Here is a 21,232-nt window from a genome sequence, read left to right as displayed (position 1 = left end):
TGTATTTTGGGTGTGGGTCACTGTTTGCTGTTCTGATTGGCAATGTACACAGTGACTTAAGCAATGCCGCTTTGGGCATTTTAGTTTAGGGTGTGGCACAGTTGTCAACTCTTGGTTTTTCTAGAGGGCAATTAGCTGAAAACTGGTTTCATTCAGTTTGCTTTGGTTTGTTTGGACCAATGATTTGCTCAAGCAGAAGGTGCTTGCCAGCGACATGGAGACAACCTCAACAGAGAGGTCAGGTTTCTCTGCAGGTTCTCCTATAAAATGACTAGAGGCCTGGTGCACGGGATTCGTGCACCGGTTGGGGGCATGGCCTGCAGGGATCGGCCTGCTGTGGGAGCACTGCTCATCCCAGTCTGCCGTCTGCCGAGCGGCTGTGGACCCGTCCTCTGAGTGGCTGTTCCCTAGTCCAGCATCTTCCATGGAGCCAGAGCCCTGGCCTCTCCAGGGGACCCAGTCAGGGCTGGGCCCAGGGACAATAGCACTGAGAGGGGGTGGAGTAGACCTCGGTCCCACAGTGGCCACAAACCTGCCTCCCAGCCTCTGGGGTCAGCTATGCAAGCTCGGTGGCCGCTGCACGGCCTGTGGGCATCTGGAGGCAGCAGGGAGCAAGGAGGAGGAGCCTGGGGTGAGGAGGTGAGGATCGCAGCCCGGGTTCCTGCCCATGGGCCCAGGGTTTGCAGCGTGAGCAGCGCTCATTTCAGTCAGCAGTGCAGTGCTCCTGTGTGGTAGCACACTGACCACCAGGGGGCAGCTCCTGCGTCCAGTGTCTTCCCCCTGGTGGTCAGTGCATGTCATAGCAACTGGTCGACAGGTCGTTCTAGTCGTTCCGCCGTTCGGTCGCTGGGCTTTTATTATGTAGGATACCATTGACAATCTTTTCTACACCGTGGTGTCTTGGCATCTGGTCTCAGCTTGCTCCAAATGCTCCCTTCGTGTCATCAGGGAACATTCAGGGAGTCCAAGGACTGATTTCCTCTCGCTGGAACAGCAGGCAGATGCTGAGAGCAGGGCCTCGATCATGGCTACATAACTGGAACAGCCTTGACGTGCTCTGGGAAACAAAAATGATTGCTGAACACAGAAACATATGTAAGAACACTTTCCCCACTTAACTCAATAATATTATTGTGAACTTTAGCAAAACAAAGCAGTGGTGCTGACTCGGTCTTCTGAGCATTGGCCCTGAACTTGAACCTGAATGTGCTTTTAAACTGAGTTAAGGGTTGAAATGGCGAGTGGACTCATGTAAGTAACTCTGTTTATAGCTATCTCCTCTGTTCTGGCTTTGTCCCAGAGATTTCCGATGGCTCCAGTGGAGTCAGTATCTCTGATGTGTTTGTAACTGACCTCTAACCTACACGTCAGTGTTATTTTCAGCTGTTCTTTGACAAGGGGTCCAACAGCTGCTGTTTAATACCACAGACAACTTGTGACACACTCTGAGTTTCTAGCAATAGGATTAATCTGCCAGTCTTGGGCTCTGATTCGAAGCTGTCTATAATTTTCCTGCACAGGCAGTGGAGGGAGAATAAAAATAAAACCTGAAGTACAGTGTTATTTTTTATTTCATTGTAGAAAAATACACATAGTGTTAAACTTTAATTAAATAAAAACATTCTTACTGCAATTAAAAAGTAACAGCAATGTGTATTACTTCTTAGTATTGGTGATAACTGAGTTTTAAAATGCTGTTCAGTGGAGTACAGTAGTCACAAATAAATCCTGATAAATGCTTGTTGAAATATTTTTTAAATGCCCCTAACACATCTGAAGCTATGAGAAAATGTAAGTATCCCATATAAACTTTATTTGACAAAAGGCAGTAAGTTTTAGAAAAGCAGATTAATCTAAAAAGATATATTTCAAGCAGTTTTATGGCTTGCTTAATACCAAAACAAATACCAGAACTTATTTTTAAAGTACATTTTGAAAGCTTTTTTTTTTTTTTTTTTTTTGCCCTAAAAGAGTCTTCAAAAGTCCTGAAAAGTTGATATTCCAGTCAATGACTGGCTGGTTTCAAAGTCCACTATAACGAGACAGATTCAATGGCAAAACTAACTTGGGTTGTCAGGATGTAACTTTTTTTTTTTCCATTTGCTATCAAACATCAGCTGATAGGAAGGGAGCTAGAAACTGCCCTCTACATTTAAGATAATGGCAAAAATAACAGGCGCTCAGTGTTACCATACTAGGGGTGTGGCGATTCTCTCCCGTTCTCCTCTCTCTCTCTCTCTTTCTCTCTCTCGTGATAAACTCAATGGGGTTGTCTATTTTTAACCTCCTGTTCTTTGCTTCTGGCAGAGCAATCAGTGGGAGCTGAGCTCTTCCCCTGAATGAATCCAAGTAACCCCGGTGGTTGCCTTCTGAAATGACCAGCAGACGCACATCTGTACAAAGGCTGCCCGGCGTGTAAGCGGCACCTAAGGGACCATGTCCAGCCCAGGAAGCCCTGAAGTGGAGTTTTCTACCACCACCGTCAGCTCAGTGGCTGTGCAGGCTGGGGACTCTAAAATCGTTATCGCTGTCATAAAGGTAAGCTGACAACTTTCTTTTTTCCGTGTGGCTGTGGGCGTCTGGCTGTGGGCTGATAATCCCGAAGAACATTCCACACAATCAGCAGTACAGGGCATATAGGAGCTAACCCAGCAAGCACATCTTACTGCTTTCTTAAAGCGGCAGCGAAGAGAAACCTCTATTAAGCGTCAGCCAGTTACTACAGTTTCTCTTTCAGTTAGTGAGGAAACATGTACAGCAGCTTGGTGAAAAACAAAACAAACCATCTATTTTCCAAGGCATGGGTGATTACAGATTCATGCTTGCCAGGCTGAAGAGGCAAGCGGACCTATGAAACACGAGTGGTTTTTGAGAGGGGGTGGTGTGCTGGAAGAGGGAAAGGGAGAGCCTAGCAGATAGGGGGTGGCATTGTTTTGGGCAGGATGGGACTCAGAGAACACCTGACAAGGGGCTCTGACTCATGCCCTCCTTAGCTCTGCTGGTGGCACGGTACAGGCACGGTGCTGAGGGCGTGGAGACCCTGCCAGGAAAGGCTCGAAGGGCATGTGTCAGATTGGCTCTTGACAGCAGGAAGTTGAAGCCACTTCAGGCTAATGTTTTATGCCACGTTTTATGCTAAGCAATTTGTCCATTTGCAAAGATGATAGCACATCTTTAGGTTGAAGACGGTAACTGTGATCTGCTTTCCTATGAAAATGACCTGCAGAACCCTACGAAGCGTTATGTATGGACAATTCACCACCTAAGGCAGTGGTCAGCAAACCACGGCTCACGAGCCACATGCGGTTCTTTGGCCCCTTGAGTGTGGCTCTTCCACAAAATACCACATGTGGGTGCACACATACAGTGCAATTGAAACCTCGTGGCCCATGCGCAGAAGTCGGTTTTCGTTGTGGAGTGAAAGAAGATGTAGTGTCGAGGATTGAGAAAGGTATGTTGAGATGGTTTGGACATATAGAGAGGATGAATGAAAGGAGATAGACGAAACAAGTATACAAGATGAGTGTGGATGGGAGAGTTGGATTTTTTTTTACGTACCTCAATCAGATTGAGGACGTTTTTTAGCAAAGGCCAGCTTAGGAGTACCCTAATTAAGTTAATAACAATGTACCTACCTATATAGTTTAAGTTTAAAAAATTTGGCTCTGAAAAGAAATTTCAATCGTTGTACTGTTGATAGTTGGCTCTGTTGACTAATGAGTTTGTCGACCACTGGCCTAAGGAATTCAGTGTTTAATGAAGGGAACCGGGCAGACAAGCTGGCGCTTACCAGCCGGTTACTTTCCAGACGCCGTCAGGCTTCATCGAGTGACTTTCTGGCCTTTTGTTAGTGCGTGGATGCATGGCAAGGCCTGGTTAATTTCACTGAATTCTGTGAATTTTATGTTCATGCGGAAGTGATAGCAGGAAAGCAGCACTTGACATTGAGCAGAAGGATGGGCTCCGGGGCACCGAAGGCCGCGTGTCCTGGAGAGGCTGTTTCCTGGGCTGCGGGACTTGGCCCCACATACGCAGGACCTCTGCCTGTTCCCTCGCCCTCTCGTCTCTTCAAAGGCAATGAGTGGATGTGGAAAAAAAGCCTGAAACAAAAGTAGCAGAAATTGATCACTTGCATGTGATTTTGTGATGCTTTGAGTATCTGCAAATTTCAGCAATGAAGGAAAAGAGGCAAACTCACTGTGTAAAAGAAAGTTAACATTCCCTATAATATGAACTATTTCTTAGAGCAGGGTAAGGAATAATGCACATGGAATAAATTATAGGAGAATCAGAACTAGATTGACAGAAAGAAAAAAAATCTCTAAAATCACACTGGAAATTCTTAATTTAATCAAACTGTGTTTCTAAGAACATTCATTTGTCTCCCCTCCGCAGCTCCTTAAGCTCACTGCCATCCCATATAAAACGAACCCCAACTTATTCAAAGTGCAAAGTCCATCTTAAAGGAAAGAAGTGCCTACCTCTGATCTATATGGGCCTCTTGTTTCCACAGGGTCTCAGGGCACTAATTACCTAGAATAGACATGCGTTTTTCTCATTTCTCTTTAGCAGTTCACCTAACCATGGGCATGTGCCTGCTCATGGTACCTGTTGCTTCATCAGTTGTTGCTTCTTAGAGAAACAATTCCTCAGGAACGGCAATGAGCAGTTGTGCCTAGAGCAGTGAGGGAGTCCTAAGTGTGGAAAACAAGTCGGCTGCTTTCAAATGGCAGCTGTCACAGGTGTCTGATTTTATTGACATTTTCCTACTTACTTTACTGAGTACCCAACACCAAAAGTTGGAAAATATTATGTTTTCACTTTGAAATAAGACACAAATCAGTTGTTTCGCCTGCTGCTTAGTCTTTCTGGTTAAACAAGTAAGGTCAATGTAAGGACACTGATCAGCCAACATTGCATCTACAAAACCTTCCCCTTGTGGTGAAGTTTGCATTCTACCTGCCTGAGTGGAATATCACTATTTCTATGGAAAGTACTTTTGTGAGTGAGAGAATGTACAGTTATGTGAATTGTTTTGTAATTTTGTAACATTCAATAATATATAATCTATTGTATGTGTTCCTCATTTGGGAATGTTAAGTTTAAATACAGGGTGCCAAGAGAAAATCATTTATCTTAAGAATTAAAAAAAGAAAAGGCAAGGCATGGATTTATATTAAACCTGCTATATTTCAATTTAATAAGGCCCATCTCTATGGAAAGAATAAAGTGTTCATAGTATAACTGAAAACTTAAAAAAGAAAAAGAAAAAGGAGAAGGGTGAAGGGGAAAGAACAAGAGGAACTAAAAGTGCTTTTCATTTCATTTTTATTTTTAGTGTGGCAAATGGGTACAACTTCAGCTTGCTGAGTCACAGCCCAATATTTTAGAAATTGGTAGCAGTCAAGATGAAACCAAGAAACTCCTTCATGATCATGAACTTCTTTTGGCCAAGCTCAAGGTAAGAAAGATACTAAGCTGCGACGCAGATACACTCTGCACAGAAATAAAAACCCACATCTTACACGTCCTCTTGATCCCTCTGCCGTCACTGGCTGCTTTAACAGAGTGCCAGGTGGGTCCTGGAAAACACTGTAGTTACTTATGAGCAAACACCAACAGAGGAGAGAAGTAACAAGATTTTTTAAAACTTTCCCAATGTGATAGAAAATATGGAGCAATAATATTTTTATTGTGGAGAAATAAGTAATTTTTTTTTTCCTGGCTGCCTCAGTGAAAAAAAAAATCCATCACTTTTCCATTTCATACATCAAACTGTCAGGTCACAACAACAGGTCCAGACTTTCTATTGTTAATGACACCTGCCAGCAAGAATAATACAGCTGGTTTTCCTTCTGTTGAACTAGTGAAAATATCTGATTTTGTGTTTAATATGAAGAGTTCTTGATACCAAATAATACTTTTAGTAAAATCAGAGTTATTATTCCACATGTATTGTGGTTATGTAGTTAAGAATCTAAAAATAATATTGGCTCGTGATGTCCAGATAAGGTATCTAATCAGGGCCAGCTTTATCATCTAGAAGGCCCAGTGCAAAATGAAAATTTGGGCTCTCTGTTCAAAAAGCAGGATAAAGCTTTTTCTTGACTAGCCATGGTGTTTTTTTGTTTTGTTTGATCATATATATATATATTTGCTCATTAATGTCTAGCTCCTTCGGGCATGAGGATATGTGCGGGGTGAGTACAGACTCCCAGGCACTGGGTCTAGGCCCTGGCTCAGTGCACAGGGTGTAGGCTTGACCCCTGCTCTTCCGGAGCTGTGTCCTGACCCAGGCCAGGGTAGGTGGCAGAGGTCACTAAGCAGGGGCAGGGAAGCAGGCAGGATAGCATAGAGACTATGCCCAGGAGGCAGGACCACATGTGCCCCAAGGCTCCGACCCTCCATTTCTTCCCCGTTGTCCCAGTGGACTTCTCTCATAAAACACAAATTCAAGGCTAAAATTATTAAGAATTTTAAGACAGTGACAGGTAAACCATTAAGCCCCAAGTGGTTTCCCCTTCTTAGGATGGGGCTCTGGGATGCAGCCAGCCCTGTGAGTAATAACCATCATAGGCAAGTGAATGCCATTCCAAGATCAAAGAGGTTTGATTCAGAGGCCCAGGAGGACTAGACGTTCTGTGTTTTTAGTATTTTAATGTTACTGGTTTCTTTGAACATCTTGGCTGGAATTTATACTCACTTCCTAGATTTAGAGGCAGATCTGATCTGCATTTGAATAATACTAATAGTGGTTTTCTGATTGGACGGTAGTAAAAGTAACTGAGTAAATCAGACTGAGAAGTTGAAGAAAGAATTAGTGCTGAAGCAGGGGCCAATGGATTCCAGAATTGATTTTCTCGTTTAGACAGCTCCTAGCTCTGGGCTCTGGGCTCTGGGCTGTCCTTCAAGGTAGAAATCTCTGGCCACTAGGAAGTCCTTTGTATATCTATAAAACCACATTATAATGTGAAAGAGCATTGACCCAGGAATCAAAACAGCATATGCACCTGTTTCTGAAATTAATCTGGACTTGAAACTACATCTTTTCTCCAGGTCCCACCAACAGTTGGTACCCAGCCATCATTTTCAGGTTCGCTGGAGGACTGGGTGGTGGTGGAGCTCATGGCAGTCTGGGTCTCTCAGGTCGTTCTTTCCCCACCCACTCCATTCCTGTCCAGGCCCACAACTCCAGGGAGAATGCTTTCTTAGGTGCAGTAATTCAGCTATCCCCAAAACGCTTCTCAAATTTGCATACTTAGATCCAGGAGCTCAGCTGGGAAATGGTTTTTCATTTAATAAGATCCATCGTCAAAAAGTGCTTGTTGTTCTAGATTCTAGAGTTGTGTCCTTTTAAACCAGTCCTCTGGCAATGGACTAGCCTTCTGGACTCCAGGCTTCTTATCTGTGAGATGAGGGAAGCTTCATAGTGATTGCATATCTTACCATAACGTATCATGGGACTGTGGGAACATACTACCTCTTTGCATGTGGGTTTAGGATCACAAGATCTCAAGTGAAAAGGGTTTTTTACTTCATATGGGCCTTTAGCCAATGACCTCTTAATGTTCATCTCACATACCGTTGCCTACCCCACACACCACTGTCAACCCAACCCTCCATTCCAAAGAAATTTTAAATAGTAGCATCATTTTCCAATGTTACTGGTTTTGACAAAGTTAAAGGGTCTGGAATCTATCTGTTCCAGATTTGATGATAAAAGATTTTTTTAAAGAACAAAAAAATGTGAATGTGAATTCACTTTTGAAAATGAACAGATCAACCAATTTACTAGTTATTATGCTGACAGGGTAGGCACAACCTTAACCTATAACAGAAAGTTGTTGGACCCAACTTAGTTTTAATATGAGCTTTTTGAATGATGGGGCATTAGTAGTTCAATAAGCCAATGGCCCTGCTCTGAGCCTGACCAGGGGCTGCACCTAGGGATTGGGCCTGCCCTCTGCCACCCGGGAGCAGGCCTAAGCCAGCAGGTTGTTATCTCCTGAGGGGTCCCAGACTGCGAGAGGGCACAGGCCGGGCTTAGGGACCCCCTTTGCCCCCCTAGTGCACAAATTTTTGTGCACCAGGCCTCTAGTATATATATATTTGCTAATTAATGTCTAGCTCCTTCAGGCATGAGGATATGTGCAGGGTGAGTACAGACTCCCAGGCACTGGGCCTAGGCCCTGGCTCAGTGCACAGGGTGGGGACTTGACCCCTGCTCTTGCGGAGCTGTGTCCTGACCCTGGCCAGGGTAGATGGCAGAGGTCACTAAGCAGGGGCAGGGAAGCAGGCAGGATAGCATAGAGACTATGCCCAGGAGGCAGGACCACATGTGCCCCAAGGCTCCGACCCTCCATTTCTTCCCCGTTGTCCCAGTGGACTTCTCTCATAAAACACAAATTCAAAGCTAAAATTATTAAGAATTTTAAGACAGTGACAGGTAAACCATTAAGCCCCAAGTGGTTTCCCCTTCTGAGGATGGGGCTCTGGGATGCAGCCAGCCCTGTGAGTAATAACCATCATAGGCAAGTGAATGCCATTCCAAGATCAAAGAGGTTTGATTCAGAGGCCCAGGAGGACTAGACGTTCTGTGTTTTTAGTATTTTAATGTTACTGGTTTCTTTGAACATCTTGGCTGGAATTTATACTCACTTCCTAGATTTAGAGGCAGATCTGATCTGCATTTGAATAATACTAATAGTGGTTTTCTGATTGGACGGTAGTAAAAGTAACTGAGTAAATCAGACTGAGAAGTTGAAGAAAGAATTAGTGCTGAAGCAGGGGCCAATGGATTCCAGAATTGATTTTCTTGTTTAGACAGCTCCTAGCTCTGGGTTCTGGGCTCTGGGCTGTCCTTCAAGGTAGAAATCTCTGGCCACTAGGAAGTCCTTTGTATATCTATAAAACCACATTATAATGTGAAAGAGCATTGACCCAGGAATCAAAACAGCATATGCACCTGTTTCTGAAATTAATCTGGACTTGAAACTACATCTTTTCTCCAGGTCCCACCAACAGTTGGTACCCAGCCATCATTTTCAGGTTCGCTGGAGGACTGGGTGGTGGTGGAGCTCATGGCAGTCTGGGTCTCTCAGGCCATTCTTTCCCCACCCACTCCATTCCTGTCCAGGCCCACAACTCCAGGGAGAATGCTTTCTTAGGTGCAGTAATTCAGCTATCCCCAAAACGCTTCTCAAATTTGCATACTTAGATCCAGGAGCTCAGCTGGGAAATGGTTTTTCATTTAATAGGATCCATTGTCAAAAAGTGCTTATTGTTCTAGATTCTAGAGTTGTGTCCTTTTAAACCAGTCTTCTGTCAATGGACTAGCCTTCTGGATTCCAGGCTTTTTATCTGTGAGATGAGGGAAGCTTCATAGTGATTGCATATCTTACCATAACGTATCATGGGACTGTGGGAACATACTCCCTCTTTGCATGTGGGTTTAGGATCACAAGATCTCAAGTGAAAAGGATTTTTTACTTCATATGGGCCTTTAGCCAATGACCTCTTAATGTTCATCTCACATACCGTTGCCTACCCCACACACCACTGTCAACCCAACCCTCCATTCCAAAGAAATTTTAAATAGTAGCATCATTTTCCAATGTTACTGGTTTTGACAAAGTTAAAGGGTCTGGAATCTGTTCCAGATTTGATGATAAAAGATTTTTTAAAGAACAAAAAAATGTGAATGTGAATTCACTTTTGAAAATGAACAGATCAACCAATTTACTAGTTATTATGCTGCCAGGGTAGGCACAACCTTAACCTATAACAGAAAGTTGTTGGACCCAACTTAGTTTTAATATGAGCTTTTTGAATGATGGGGCATTAGTAGTTCAATAAGCCAATAATGTTTAATGTTTAATGTTCATTCCAGTCTGTTTCTTCCTGCAATTTGTTCTAATTATAAAGAAGTGCAAGGTTACGAGTATTGGGAGGGTGTAGGAATTCAGTGCTGAGTCCACTCGGATTTAAGCAAAGCAGTTAGTCTCTCTGGGTTCAGGTTTTTTATTTGAAAAATTACCGTAATAATAGTTATCTTCAAACAACTGAAAAGGAAATTTTGTGGAGAAATGCAATGATGTATGAAAGTGCCTGTTGCCTTTAAAAAGGTGGTATAATTGTTCTGTTAATAATTAATATATTGGTATAATTTGCATGTTTAATTTGATAGAAAAGCTATTTTCTCCATTCCATTGAAAAATCATCTCAAACCCTAGTAATTTAGACTAAAGGGAAAAATTCTGGAAACACTGATTTTTTATGAGTGTTTCTAATGTTGATAATGTCTATCTATCCCCCAGAGATCTTATTTCCCTTACAGGGGTGCACTTAACTCCAATGGAGTATCCAGGGAAAAACTATTCAGTGGGGAAAACGTAATAATGTGCGAAAAGCATTAACTCCCAAGGGCACCTAGATTCCCAGACCACACTTGAATTATTTATAATGAGAAAGAAGGAATTTGGGAAAGAGAAGAGGGATGTACGCCAGGTAAAGAAGATCTGCCTGTGGCCACTATGACATTGCATCCTCAGGCGATTCAAGGAGGGAAAGAGGAGTTGGAAATACCTCAGGGATGTTGTTGAGAAAGTTCTTCCTCTCCAGAGGAATTTCAACGATAAGAACCAAGAAAGCCTCTGGCACTGGCTCTGTATTTGTAGATATATGAATATGTATGTATACAGTTATGTATATTTGTAGATAATGTGACTTTCAGTGAAAAATGACCCTTTAGAATATAAAACACTAAAATATTTCACCCCTGACTTGACTAACACATCTCTTGGTTCTCTGATTCTGACTAAATCTCTGACCTAATGAATGCTTATTTTTGTCCTATTTCTGGTTACGTAGCTAGAAATGAATAGTCAAACTATATGGTAGTAAAGATAAAAGTCTTATTAAAACTTGCCTTAAATAAGGAATAGTGTGGTTTCCTGTTATAAACTGGAGTTTTTACTAAGAATTCATTGTTTAAAATTTTTATTGTGCTAAATTATAGGGTGTCCCTAGAAATGTATACGCACTTTAAATGATTATAAAGTCAGTGTTTATTAACATACAGTTCCTTTTCAAAATTTAAAAGAATCAACAGAGCCCTGACTGGTTTAGCTCAATGGGTAGAGCGTCGGCCTGCGGAGTGAAGGGTCCCGGGTTCGATTCTGGTCAAGGGCATGTACATTGGTTGCGGGCATATCCCCAGTAGGGGGTGTGCAGGAGGCAGCTGATCGATGTTTCTCTCTCATCGATGTTTCTAACTCTCTATCCCTCTCCCTTCCTCTCTGTAAAAAATCAATAAAATATATTTTAAAAAATAAATAAATAAAAGAATCTACAGAAATGAAAAATTTTTTTGGTCAACACCTGTTTTCAAACTAATGGCCATTCTGGTCCAGGCACTGCTGATAACGCAAAGCAATTGAATTGCAAATAACAAGAATCATTTTTTTTCGATATTTGTGTGCCCTCAATTCATAGACTGTTGCTGGTTTTGTACCGTAAACTTTGTCTTTTATATATCCCCATAATAAAAGTCTAGTAGATCAATTTTCTTTGTTTAAAGCTTAATCTGGCTTCACCCATTATTTGAAATGTTAAACCCGAAAAGGGGTGAAAATTAAGTGAGTTATCAGCTGTTAAAGTGTGTATACATTTTTGGGACACGCTGTGTTCCCCGCAAAATGTATACACACTTTGAATAATTATAAAGGCAGTGTTTGTATATCAACTGCGTTTTCAAACTTCTGGTAGCATTTTAGGATGATTTTCCTTTGTTCAAAGCGTAGTCTGCTATCAGCTGTTAAAGTGTGTATACGTGTTTTTGGGATACCCTGTATATATAATATAAAGTTTTCCATTTCAACCATTATTTAAGTGTACAATGCAGTGGCATTAATTACATTCACAACTGTGTGCAAAAATCATTACTATCTATTACCCAAACTTTTTCATTACCTCAAACACTTTGAACCTAATAAGCAATGACTCCCATTCCTCCCTTCCCTAGTAATCTCTAATGTACTTTCTGCCTCTATGACTTTGTCTATTTTAAATACTTCAGCTAAATGGAATCATATAATACTTGTTTTTTTTGTGTGTGTGTCTGGCTTATTTCACTTAGTCTATGATATTTTCAAGGTTCATCCATGTTGTAGCATATTTCAGAACTTTATTACTTTTTAATGAATGAATAACATTCCAGTGTGGGCATATACCACATTTGTTTATCCACCATTATGCTGATGGACACCTGGGTTGTTTCCACTTTTCAGCTATTGTAAAATGCTACAGTGAACATTGGCATAAAAGTACCTGTTTGTGTGTCTGTTTTTAATTCTTTGGGTTATATACCTATGAATGGAATTGCAGGGTGATATGGCATTTCTCTGCTTACCTATTTGGGGAAACATCAAAATGTTTTCCACAGCAGCTGTATCATATTACATTCCTACCAGCAATATACAAGTGTTTCAATTTATTCATATCCTTTCCAAAACTTCCACAGCATCAAACATTACTGTGAGGATATAGATATGAAGGTGCTTTGCTATGATATTGAGCATATTTTCACATGTTTTTTGTTGTTGTTGTTAATCCTCATCCAAGGATATTTTTTTCCACTGATTATTAGGGAGAGTGGTAGAGAGAGGAAAAGACAGAGAGAAACATTGATGTGAGAGAAACACATTAATTGTGTTGATTTGTTGCCTCCTGCACGAGCCCTGACCAGGGCCAGGGCCAGGGGGGAGCCTGTAACCTTGACCGGAATCAAACCCGGGACCCTTTGGTCTGCAGGTTGATGCTCTATCCACTGAGCCAAACCAGCCTGGACCCACATGTTTTTGTTTTGTTTTAAATAGAATAACCTAACTGGAAACAAAACAATGTCTAACAATAGGGGGATGCATTTATAAGTTGATGGTTTATGATTGTTTATGATTATGCTGAGCCCCCAGCTTCTTGTTGTGACATTGACCAATTCTTAGGTGTTTAAGCAAGTTGGTTGGGCTTTATGTTATTTGTTACCAAACACATTCCTATTTGAAACCTGGGTCAAAAGCTAGGATCCCAATTAACATTTTTGAGATCATAGGCCTATAGCCTCCAAGATATTAATTGTTTATTTAGAAAATAATTCTTCTTTAAAGTATAAATCCATAAACAAACATTTTTTTACTGAAAGTAGAACCCATAGGTCTTATTAGTTATGACAAAAGGTCTTGGTCTGAGATTGGACTGACAGTTCAAGAAATATAAATGAGGCGTGGCTGGGGGAAGAAGGTTGCACAGGACCCACGCACCTTCACTCCCATTCTTTTTTTTAAATTGAATTTATTGGTGTGACATTTCTTAATAAAAATATATAGGTTTCAAGAGTACAACTCAATAAAACATCATCTGCAAACTGCATTGTGTGTTCACCACCCAAGGTCAAGTCTGTTTCCATGCCCATTTATCCCCCCTTTATCCACTTCCACCTCCCCTCACCCCCTCCCCTCTGGCTGTCACCATACTGTTATCTGTGTCTATGTGTCATTGCACTTAGTAAGTGTGTATTGCACTTAAATGAGAAAGAGGCAATGTTTTGGTTTTGTTTTGTTTGTTTGAAGTATGCTGTGACACCTACCTAATTAGCTTGAGCAGAACCCATCTTTTCCAAACTGTAGACTTTGTCTTAGATATCTTTTAATGGATTAATGTGTCAATCTCAAGAGGTTTTCAAGTGACATGGCTGTATCATTCTCATGACAAATTCATCTAATTATCAGTCCTCAGGAGAATAAGGCAAACTTATTTGGGTTCGTGGTTAGCTCTGTCCTCCAAATTACCTAACTCCTCCATCTCCCTCCTACCACATACTGAGGGAGATTAGAATTTTTGTCTTTAAAAAATTGTCTTAAAAAATTGAGTACTGGTTCCAGTTCTAGGCAAGATGGATTAAACACCTTCTACCCAGTCTCCATTAAATGCAAAGATATAAGAACAAACAAAGACAAAATAAAAAAAGAAAAAAAAAAAGAAAGGAAAAAAACACACACTAAAATAAATGCTAATATAAACCCTGACAGAATGTGTTTGCTGAGGACACTCTAAAGTAGTAGAGCCTAGCAGGCAGATTAGGGACAGAGATCAGAATTCCAAATACCAGCCAGCCAGCAGTGTTGTTTTTTCTCTGTCCCCAATGTTGCCCAACTTGGATTCAATGGCAGGTTGACCCCCTGAGGAACGTACCAGATGTGGACAGAAAAAGCTCCACTAAAGTCTTCTCTTCCGGTCTGAGCAATAGAAAGAGGAATTCCATGGGTCAGAAAGGGAATAGATACCCTGCCTCTGGCTTTGCTTTTTGTTTTTCTATTCTCTCTGCTTCAGCCCAGGCAGTCCCCTGAAGGTAGCCGTGATGGTGACGTGGAGGCAGCTAAGCAGGTGCCTAAACCTGACAGAGGGAAACCTCTCTCTGACCAGAAGAACGATAATCTCAGAGCTTGTGAGGAATTCACATTGCTCTTTCCCCCCCTCTCTTCTCCCCACTGCTTGGTCCCACAGACACCGTGGTGGGAAGTGCACAGCAGGGTGAGGAACTAAAACCCCAGGACCCTGCTCCATGGTACAAATTATATTGAGTCAAGCCAGGGAAATGAGAAGACAGAGAAGGTGAGAGCTGTCTCACCCTTCAGCTTCTTAACTTAGATTATACAGATGGGGATCTAATTTTCTTTAAAGAAATCTTAATTACTCAGTATTCTGGGAACTCAAGAACCACAAGCTCTCAAATTTTATTTCATAAGATGTGATCTTTTTATTTTTTTAAATATATTTTTACTTATCTCAGAGAGGAAGGGAGAAGGAGAGAGAGATAGAAACATCAATGATGAGAGAATCATTGATTGGCTGCCTCCTGCATGCCCCCCACTGGGGTTCGAGCCCACAACCTGGGCATGTGCCCTTGACCAGAATCGAACCTGGGACCTTTCGATCCGCAGGCCGACGCTCCATCCACTGAGCCAAACCAGCTAGGGCAAGATGTGATCTTTTTAAAATGTAAATGCTCCCCATTGGGTTTGTGTGTTTTAATTTTCTTTATAAAAAAATAGACAAAAAATATAGAGAGGTATGTAGTTAACTGCAATAAACTGGCCCCATGTGGCCCCGCCTTTTTAAAAAAAAGTTTCAGCTCAAAACATATCCCAACTTTTTTCATAATTAGGAAACCCAAACCACCCAAGGCTAGTGCTGACAGCTTCCTGAGAGCCTGACATTCTTTGATTCACTGATCCCATTTCCTATTAAACATTTATTAATGTGTTGGAAAGAAGACACGTTGCTAATGTATTATACTTCTCAAAGCAACAATAAATAGAAATATATGCAAACCACAAATGCAAGTCACATGTAATTTTAAATTTTCTAATAGCCCCATATAAATTTCAGAGCATTAAGTACTTAATTAGAAAAGCATAACTGCCTCAAGTCAACAATCTAAGTTTCAACCCTAAGAAACTAGAAAAATAAGAGAAAATTAAAACCAAAGCAAGCAGAATGAAGGGAAAAAAAAACAGAGAAAAGCAGAAATCAATAAAATTGACAATAGAAAAATGAAAATATCAATAAAATTGATAAGCCTCTAGTCAAACTGAGAAAGGAAAAATGAGAGAAGACAAAAATTGGTAGTATTAGGTATGGAAGATGGGGCATCACTATATACCCTATTAAAAATATTATATAAACCTCATTAAAAATTGAATATGGGAAACTATGAATAACTCTATGCACATAAATTGAACAACTTAGATGAAATGAGCCAATTCTTTGAAAGCAACAAATTACCAAAACTCATCCAACAGGAAGATTAAAAATAAAAATAAATTAATTAAAAATAAGCTCAATTTATCTCAATATATCTAAAATATATCATTTAACATGTAATAATTATAAAAATATTGAGATATTTTTAATTTTTGTACTAAGTCTTTAAAATCCAGTATGTACTTTATAGCATATTGCAGTTTGAACTGGCCACATTTCAAATGGCTAGTGGCTACCATATTGAACAGCAGCAGATTTAAAGACTAAAGAAGACTAAATCTTCAGGGAATGAAAATAGTTTATTTTTTTTTTTAGCTCAGAAGTCTGCTTATAACCAAGCAAATTTATGTAGGACCTGAAAAAGACAATTATGATATGAGATTTTTTGGGGGGAATAAGAAATGAAAGAAACTAGGCCAAAATATTTTTAATAGCAAAATTTTGAAGACAATTAATATGTAAAGTGGTGATATTAGATACTGTCCCAGGAGTAGAAATATTTTTCCTAGTGTAATATTTATAAAAAATATTTGTGTAAATATATTTGTGCATATGTTTGATATTATTGCAATTAATGTTACTTGAAAAAGTAATTTATTTAAAACAAATGAATTACATAAACATTTATAATAATGAAAAGAAGACTTTGTGTTAATATAATTTGAAAAACTGGCAGCAGAAGGTAGTAATTAAATGATGAGTTGTCTGGTTGTGAATTCTGGAAGTATTATTTCATTAATAACTTTATATATAATTAATTTGTTGTTCATTGATCATCCATTCCTCTAATAAATTTGATGAAGCAAGAGAGTGATGCTGATTGAGAAAGGAGCTTTTGTTAGGATGGGTTAGGGAAAGTGAGCAACCTTCATTTAAGTAGTGGAGTGTGAGAATTAGTGAAGAGTTTATTTACTATGAATCTGTATTTTCATACAATACAGTTGTGGCACTAACCGGTTTGGCTCAGTGGATAGAGTGTTGGCCTGTGGATTGAAGGGTCCCAGGTTCGATTCCGGTCAAGGGCATGTACCTAGGTTGTGGGTACATCCCCAGTAGAGGGTGTGCAGGAGGCAGCTGATCGATGTTTCTCTCTCATCGATGTTTCTAACTCTCTATCCCTCTCCCTTCCTCTCTGTAAAAAATCAATAAAAATATATTTAAAAAAATTAAAAAAAATACAGTCGTGAAGTTTGGAAAGAAGGGGGACAGTGATAAAAAAAAAAGGATAGAAGACCTGACGGTCCTACACAAGTGACCAAGGACAAGAGGAGTGTGATGCAGCTTTGAGATCAAGTGGCTGCAGTGGAACTGACCTCATTTATAATGGGTAGAGAGGTCTGGGATGCTGACTTCCTGCTCCAGGGTTCTCGGGCTGATGCTGCTTCCAGGCCCAGAACTATAGCCAGTTCAGGAACCCAATGAGAGGGAATAATGTAAAAATGAACGCTCTTCACTTGGCACACTCAGAGGAAAGTAGGTAGTTCTCCTGGCTGGCCTAAGAATCCCCTGGGAGCTTGAAAAGAAAACACAGGACTCATATATCCAGACCCTAAACCGAAGAGTCAGGGGAAGGCTGGGACATGTGTACATTTTTAAAAAGGACTTTGCAGTAATTTTGATGCACAGTAAGAAATAAGAAGCTCTGGCCCAAACCAAAAAAACCCAATTACCATTAAAGAACCTCATTAAGCCCTAGCTGGTTTGCTCAGTGGTTAGAATGTCAGCCTGCAGACTGAAGGGGCTCAGTTCAATTCCAGTCAAGTGCATGCACATGTACTTTAGTCACAGGCTCGATCCCCAGCCCCAGTTGGGGCATGTGTGGGAGGCAACCAATCAATGTGTTTCTCTCACATGTTTCTCTCTCTCTGTCTCTCCTCCTCCCTTCCACTCTCTAAAAAACAAGGGAAAAAACATATCCTTGGGTGAAGATTAACAACAACAACAAAAACACATTAAAAGACTTGAACAGAAGGGTCATCATGGATTTGGGAAAGAAAGGGACATGGGAAGTTAGAGGTAAAAATATTCAGGGTTTCATCACAAAGTTTATAGAAAAGGAAATGTCAAGACAGAGTATTGAATAGTGTTGAAGCAGCAGGTGTTTGAGGAATCTGACTTTATATTTGACGGTGAAGAAGTTACTATTACTCTCTGCACCTTCTTGATGCTCCCCATATATGCTACTGACCAGTCCTCCTCTGAGTTGCCTCTGTAATGCGTAGCCTATCTATATCTTCTCTAGTATCTGTCTCTCAGAAAACCCATATATGTTTCATCTTCATCTTCTGCATTAGATTGTGAAGGTAGTTCTCATCCTGGCTGGCATAAGAATTATGTTTCTATCCCTAGGGCCTAGCACTGTACTTGGATTATCTGTTCAATAAATGTTTGTAGAATGAATGAATTAACACATATATCCATTACTTAATTGCAGGAATCTTTCATGTTGGTGCAGTAACAAAATAAACATGCAAAATAAAAATGGGTAAAAAAATGAACTAGTGATGATTTAATGGTATTAACATACCTTACTCTTCTTGCTCACTCTTCTAGTTCTCAGGGTTTTAAGAAGACTTAATTATTAATGTACAGAACTTGGGCTCCTAAGAGAACATGATGGAACTGATAAATTATTCATACTATTAGTTTTTCTGATTTATGTCATTATTCTTCTTTTAACTGAGCTGGAGGATACGTTTCTGAGTGAATTATTGATATCCGAATTTTGGAATGCTGAGTCCCCCTCTTCCGGGAAACGTCCTCTGAGCTTTGGCCCCATCTCTCTCCATTTGTCTCCACTGGGCTTCTCAATCCGCACCTCATTATATAAGCACAGTCACACACTCTGATATGGTGCTTATTCAAATGCAGCCTATATAATGTGGTTAGCGTGTGGATTCAAAGAAGTTTTCTAGACCCCTAAGAGATAAGACTCTGGGTGGGGTGCCCCTCTGCAGCTCTAATGGGCTCTTAGTCATCAGTTAGTGTTGCTTTTAACATTGACTTACTTAATGTTTTTATTTCTGTACATAGTTCTCCTAAGAGTGTAACCTTCCCTCTGGGCAGAGATTGTGCTGGCACATGTTAAGTTATTACCTGAATAAATTTTAGTTGTAAGAGTTTTGGAGCCTACATCATGACATACGTATAAACATAATACAATGGACTTTCATTGAGTGCTTGCTATATATCAGCTACTTTTAAAAATTTAAATGTATGAATTTGTTTAATCCTGAAAATGACCATGTCAGGTAAATTTTATGAGAGACAATGTACTGTGGAAGTTGAGCCAGTAAGTTCTGCCTGCCTGGATGTGAATCCCAGTGTTGCTGTTTAGGTGTACAATTCTAGAAAAGGCACTCCTCCCTCTGTCTCCGTTTCTTCACCTGTAAAATGGGATAATAATAAATGGGTAATAATAAAAGAATGGGGTGTGAGGATTCAATGAGTTAGAATATTTAAAAAATTTAGAACAGGGTTTCCCACAAAGTGCTGAATGATAGTTAGCTACTATTATTTTAAATCCCCATTTAACAAATGAGGATTACTGCGCACACAGTCATGTGCCACAGAGCTGGGAAGCAGAGGAGCTGAGACCCCAACTCCAGCAGTGTGCCTCTGTGCCATGCCTGCGCTCAGCACACTAAAATGCCCTTCAACTATTAGCTGTACTGTAACATCCCACTTATTCGGGAGAGTAACAAGAAGGTAAAACCCACTCCTTATCCGATGGAAAGGATCACTCAGTAATTCCTGATCATAGCCATGGATCTTGCAGGATTTGCAGGAACCAAGTCGCGATAGCTTCAGGGTAGCTCTACTCTCCTAGGCTGGATCCCCTGCCTGCTCTGTTCCTGGCTCCATGCTTGGCATTGGGGAGTGGGAAGACACAAAGCAAATGTAAGAGACATTTTTGGCCTCCAGAAATTTATAATGTATAACAACATAGGGGGAAAATGACCATGGTAGACCCATGAAGTAATTAAATAACAGTGAATCACACTATTAAGCCCTAGATGATTAATTAAGTTCCCAGATGAAAGACATTGATAGTGAAAGTACTATAAGCAAGTTCAGGGGACAAGATAAATTAATTAGCTGGAGTTGTTTCATGGAGAAGGTGGCATTTAAGGTCAACCTTGAATAGGGGCTGTGGAAGTAAGCAGTGTGGGAAGTCTCTGGCGTCAGGAAGCGTGCAAACTCTTCAAGTCAAGAAGTCGCTGGCTTCATCCTATGAGCAAATGTTAGTTTAATACTCATATTTATTTATCCTTCTGTTTGGTACAAAATTCCCCAGGTTCTTGCTTTTATCAAGTCTTAGGGAATGTGTCATTTTCTTTGTTGTTGCCACCCCCATCCCCCCGGAAGCATAGTAGAGTTCAAGTTCTCCAGTAAAACACAATGGCATTTTTGATAGGCCTCCAGGACTCTGTTTTTTCAGTCACATAAAAGGCCACTGACATTGAGGGAGAGGTAGTGAAGTCTAAACAAATCCCAGGGTACAGACAACTCTCAAACAACAGAAAGCACCAAGAATAATATAATCCCATGTACCTGTGGACTATTTCTAATTGCATTATTTACTTCATTTCACAGAGCAGACATGGAAGGGTCATTTCTATGAAATACCCAAGAAGGAAAAATTAAGAAGGCACATTTATAACAAATAAGTTTTTTAGAGCTTTTTGGGTGCACTTAAATTCTGTTTTAAAATACTATCATTTGTTGGATCCACATAAAAGAAAATTTTTTGAACAACCATTGTTTTGCAGTAAATTGAGGAAAAGAAAATATCTGATTTTATTTACATTTAATCATAAAGGACTAAGTTGTATGACAGGTAAAGGTAGTTCCAACATTTCCATGGTGAACAGATTTTCTGGCCCATTAGTAAATGGCTCTGATTTGAAAATTAGCACTCCAAATGCTTATTTTTTGTTTTAATCAAAATTGAATCAATACAATGTCAGAGTTTTTCAAGTGGGTTTTTTTAATTTTGTCCTTTTTCTATCATTGCTTATGTTAATGCCATTCCCTAGTGACAAGAGAACCATCTGATAGTTTACTAACTTGGTTTCAGCACTGAACCCCTGAATGTTAGAGTTGACACAAACATTCTTTATCAGGTGAGGGCTGTGGTCTCGCTTTCAGTGAGAGGCTATTTCCACTCAGGACAGCTGTGACCCCCCAGGCTCCAGCAGCCCATTAGCTGCAGCTTGTATTTCAAACTGGAAGCCAACCAGAAATCTCGTTCTGTTATTTGTGTGTGAGTTAGGATTAGGGGCAGCCCATACAAAGAGGGAAGGGTAATAACACCATCAAACAGGCATGTGCAGTTTGGTTTTCATAGCCAGAATTAGGTGATGGGTGTTTGTTTCGCTTGCATCAGAAAAAGATTTTAAACCAGAGAGTC

The 21,232-nt window shown here is 40.4% G+C and overlaps 1 protein-coding gene across 2 annotated transcripts in view; it reads left to right on the top strand.

Moving 5' to 3' along the window:
* Positions 1-2,210: 2,210 nt before the first annotated feature.
* Positions 2,211-21,232, top strand: part of CCDC141 (coiled-coil domain containing 141) — a 164,082-nt gene continuing 145,060 nt past the window's right edge. For both annotated transcript variants that reach the window (XM_005857641.2, XM_014546421.1), the window contains exons 1-2: positions 2,211-2,538; positions 5,339-5,461. In XM_005857641.2, the coding sequence (XP_005857703.1) occupies positions 2,437-2,538; positions 5,339-5,461 (225 nt within the window). In that variant the 5' untranslated portion in view covers positions 2,211-2,436. The remainder of the gene's footprint in view (positions 2,539-5,338; positions 5,462-21,232) is intronic.

This window comes from Myotis brandtii, unplaced genomic scaffold (genome assembly GCF_000412655.1).
Source record: "Myotis brandtii unplaced genomic scaffold, ASM41265v1 scaffold112, whole genome shotgun sequence".
Classification (NCBI taxonomy): Eukaryota; Metazoa; Chordata; class Mammalia; order Chiroptera; family Vespertilionidae; genus Myotis; species Myotis brandtii.
Note: the sequence above shows the minus strand (reverse complement) of the source record. Positions and strands in the feature narration are given on the sequence as shown.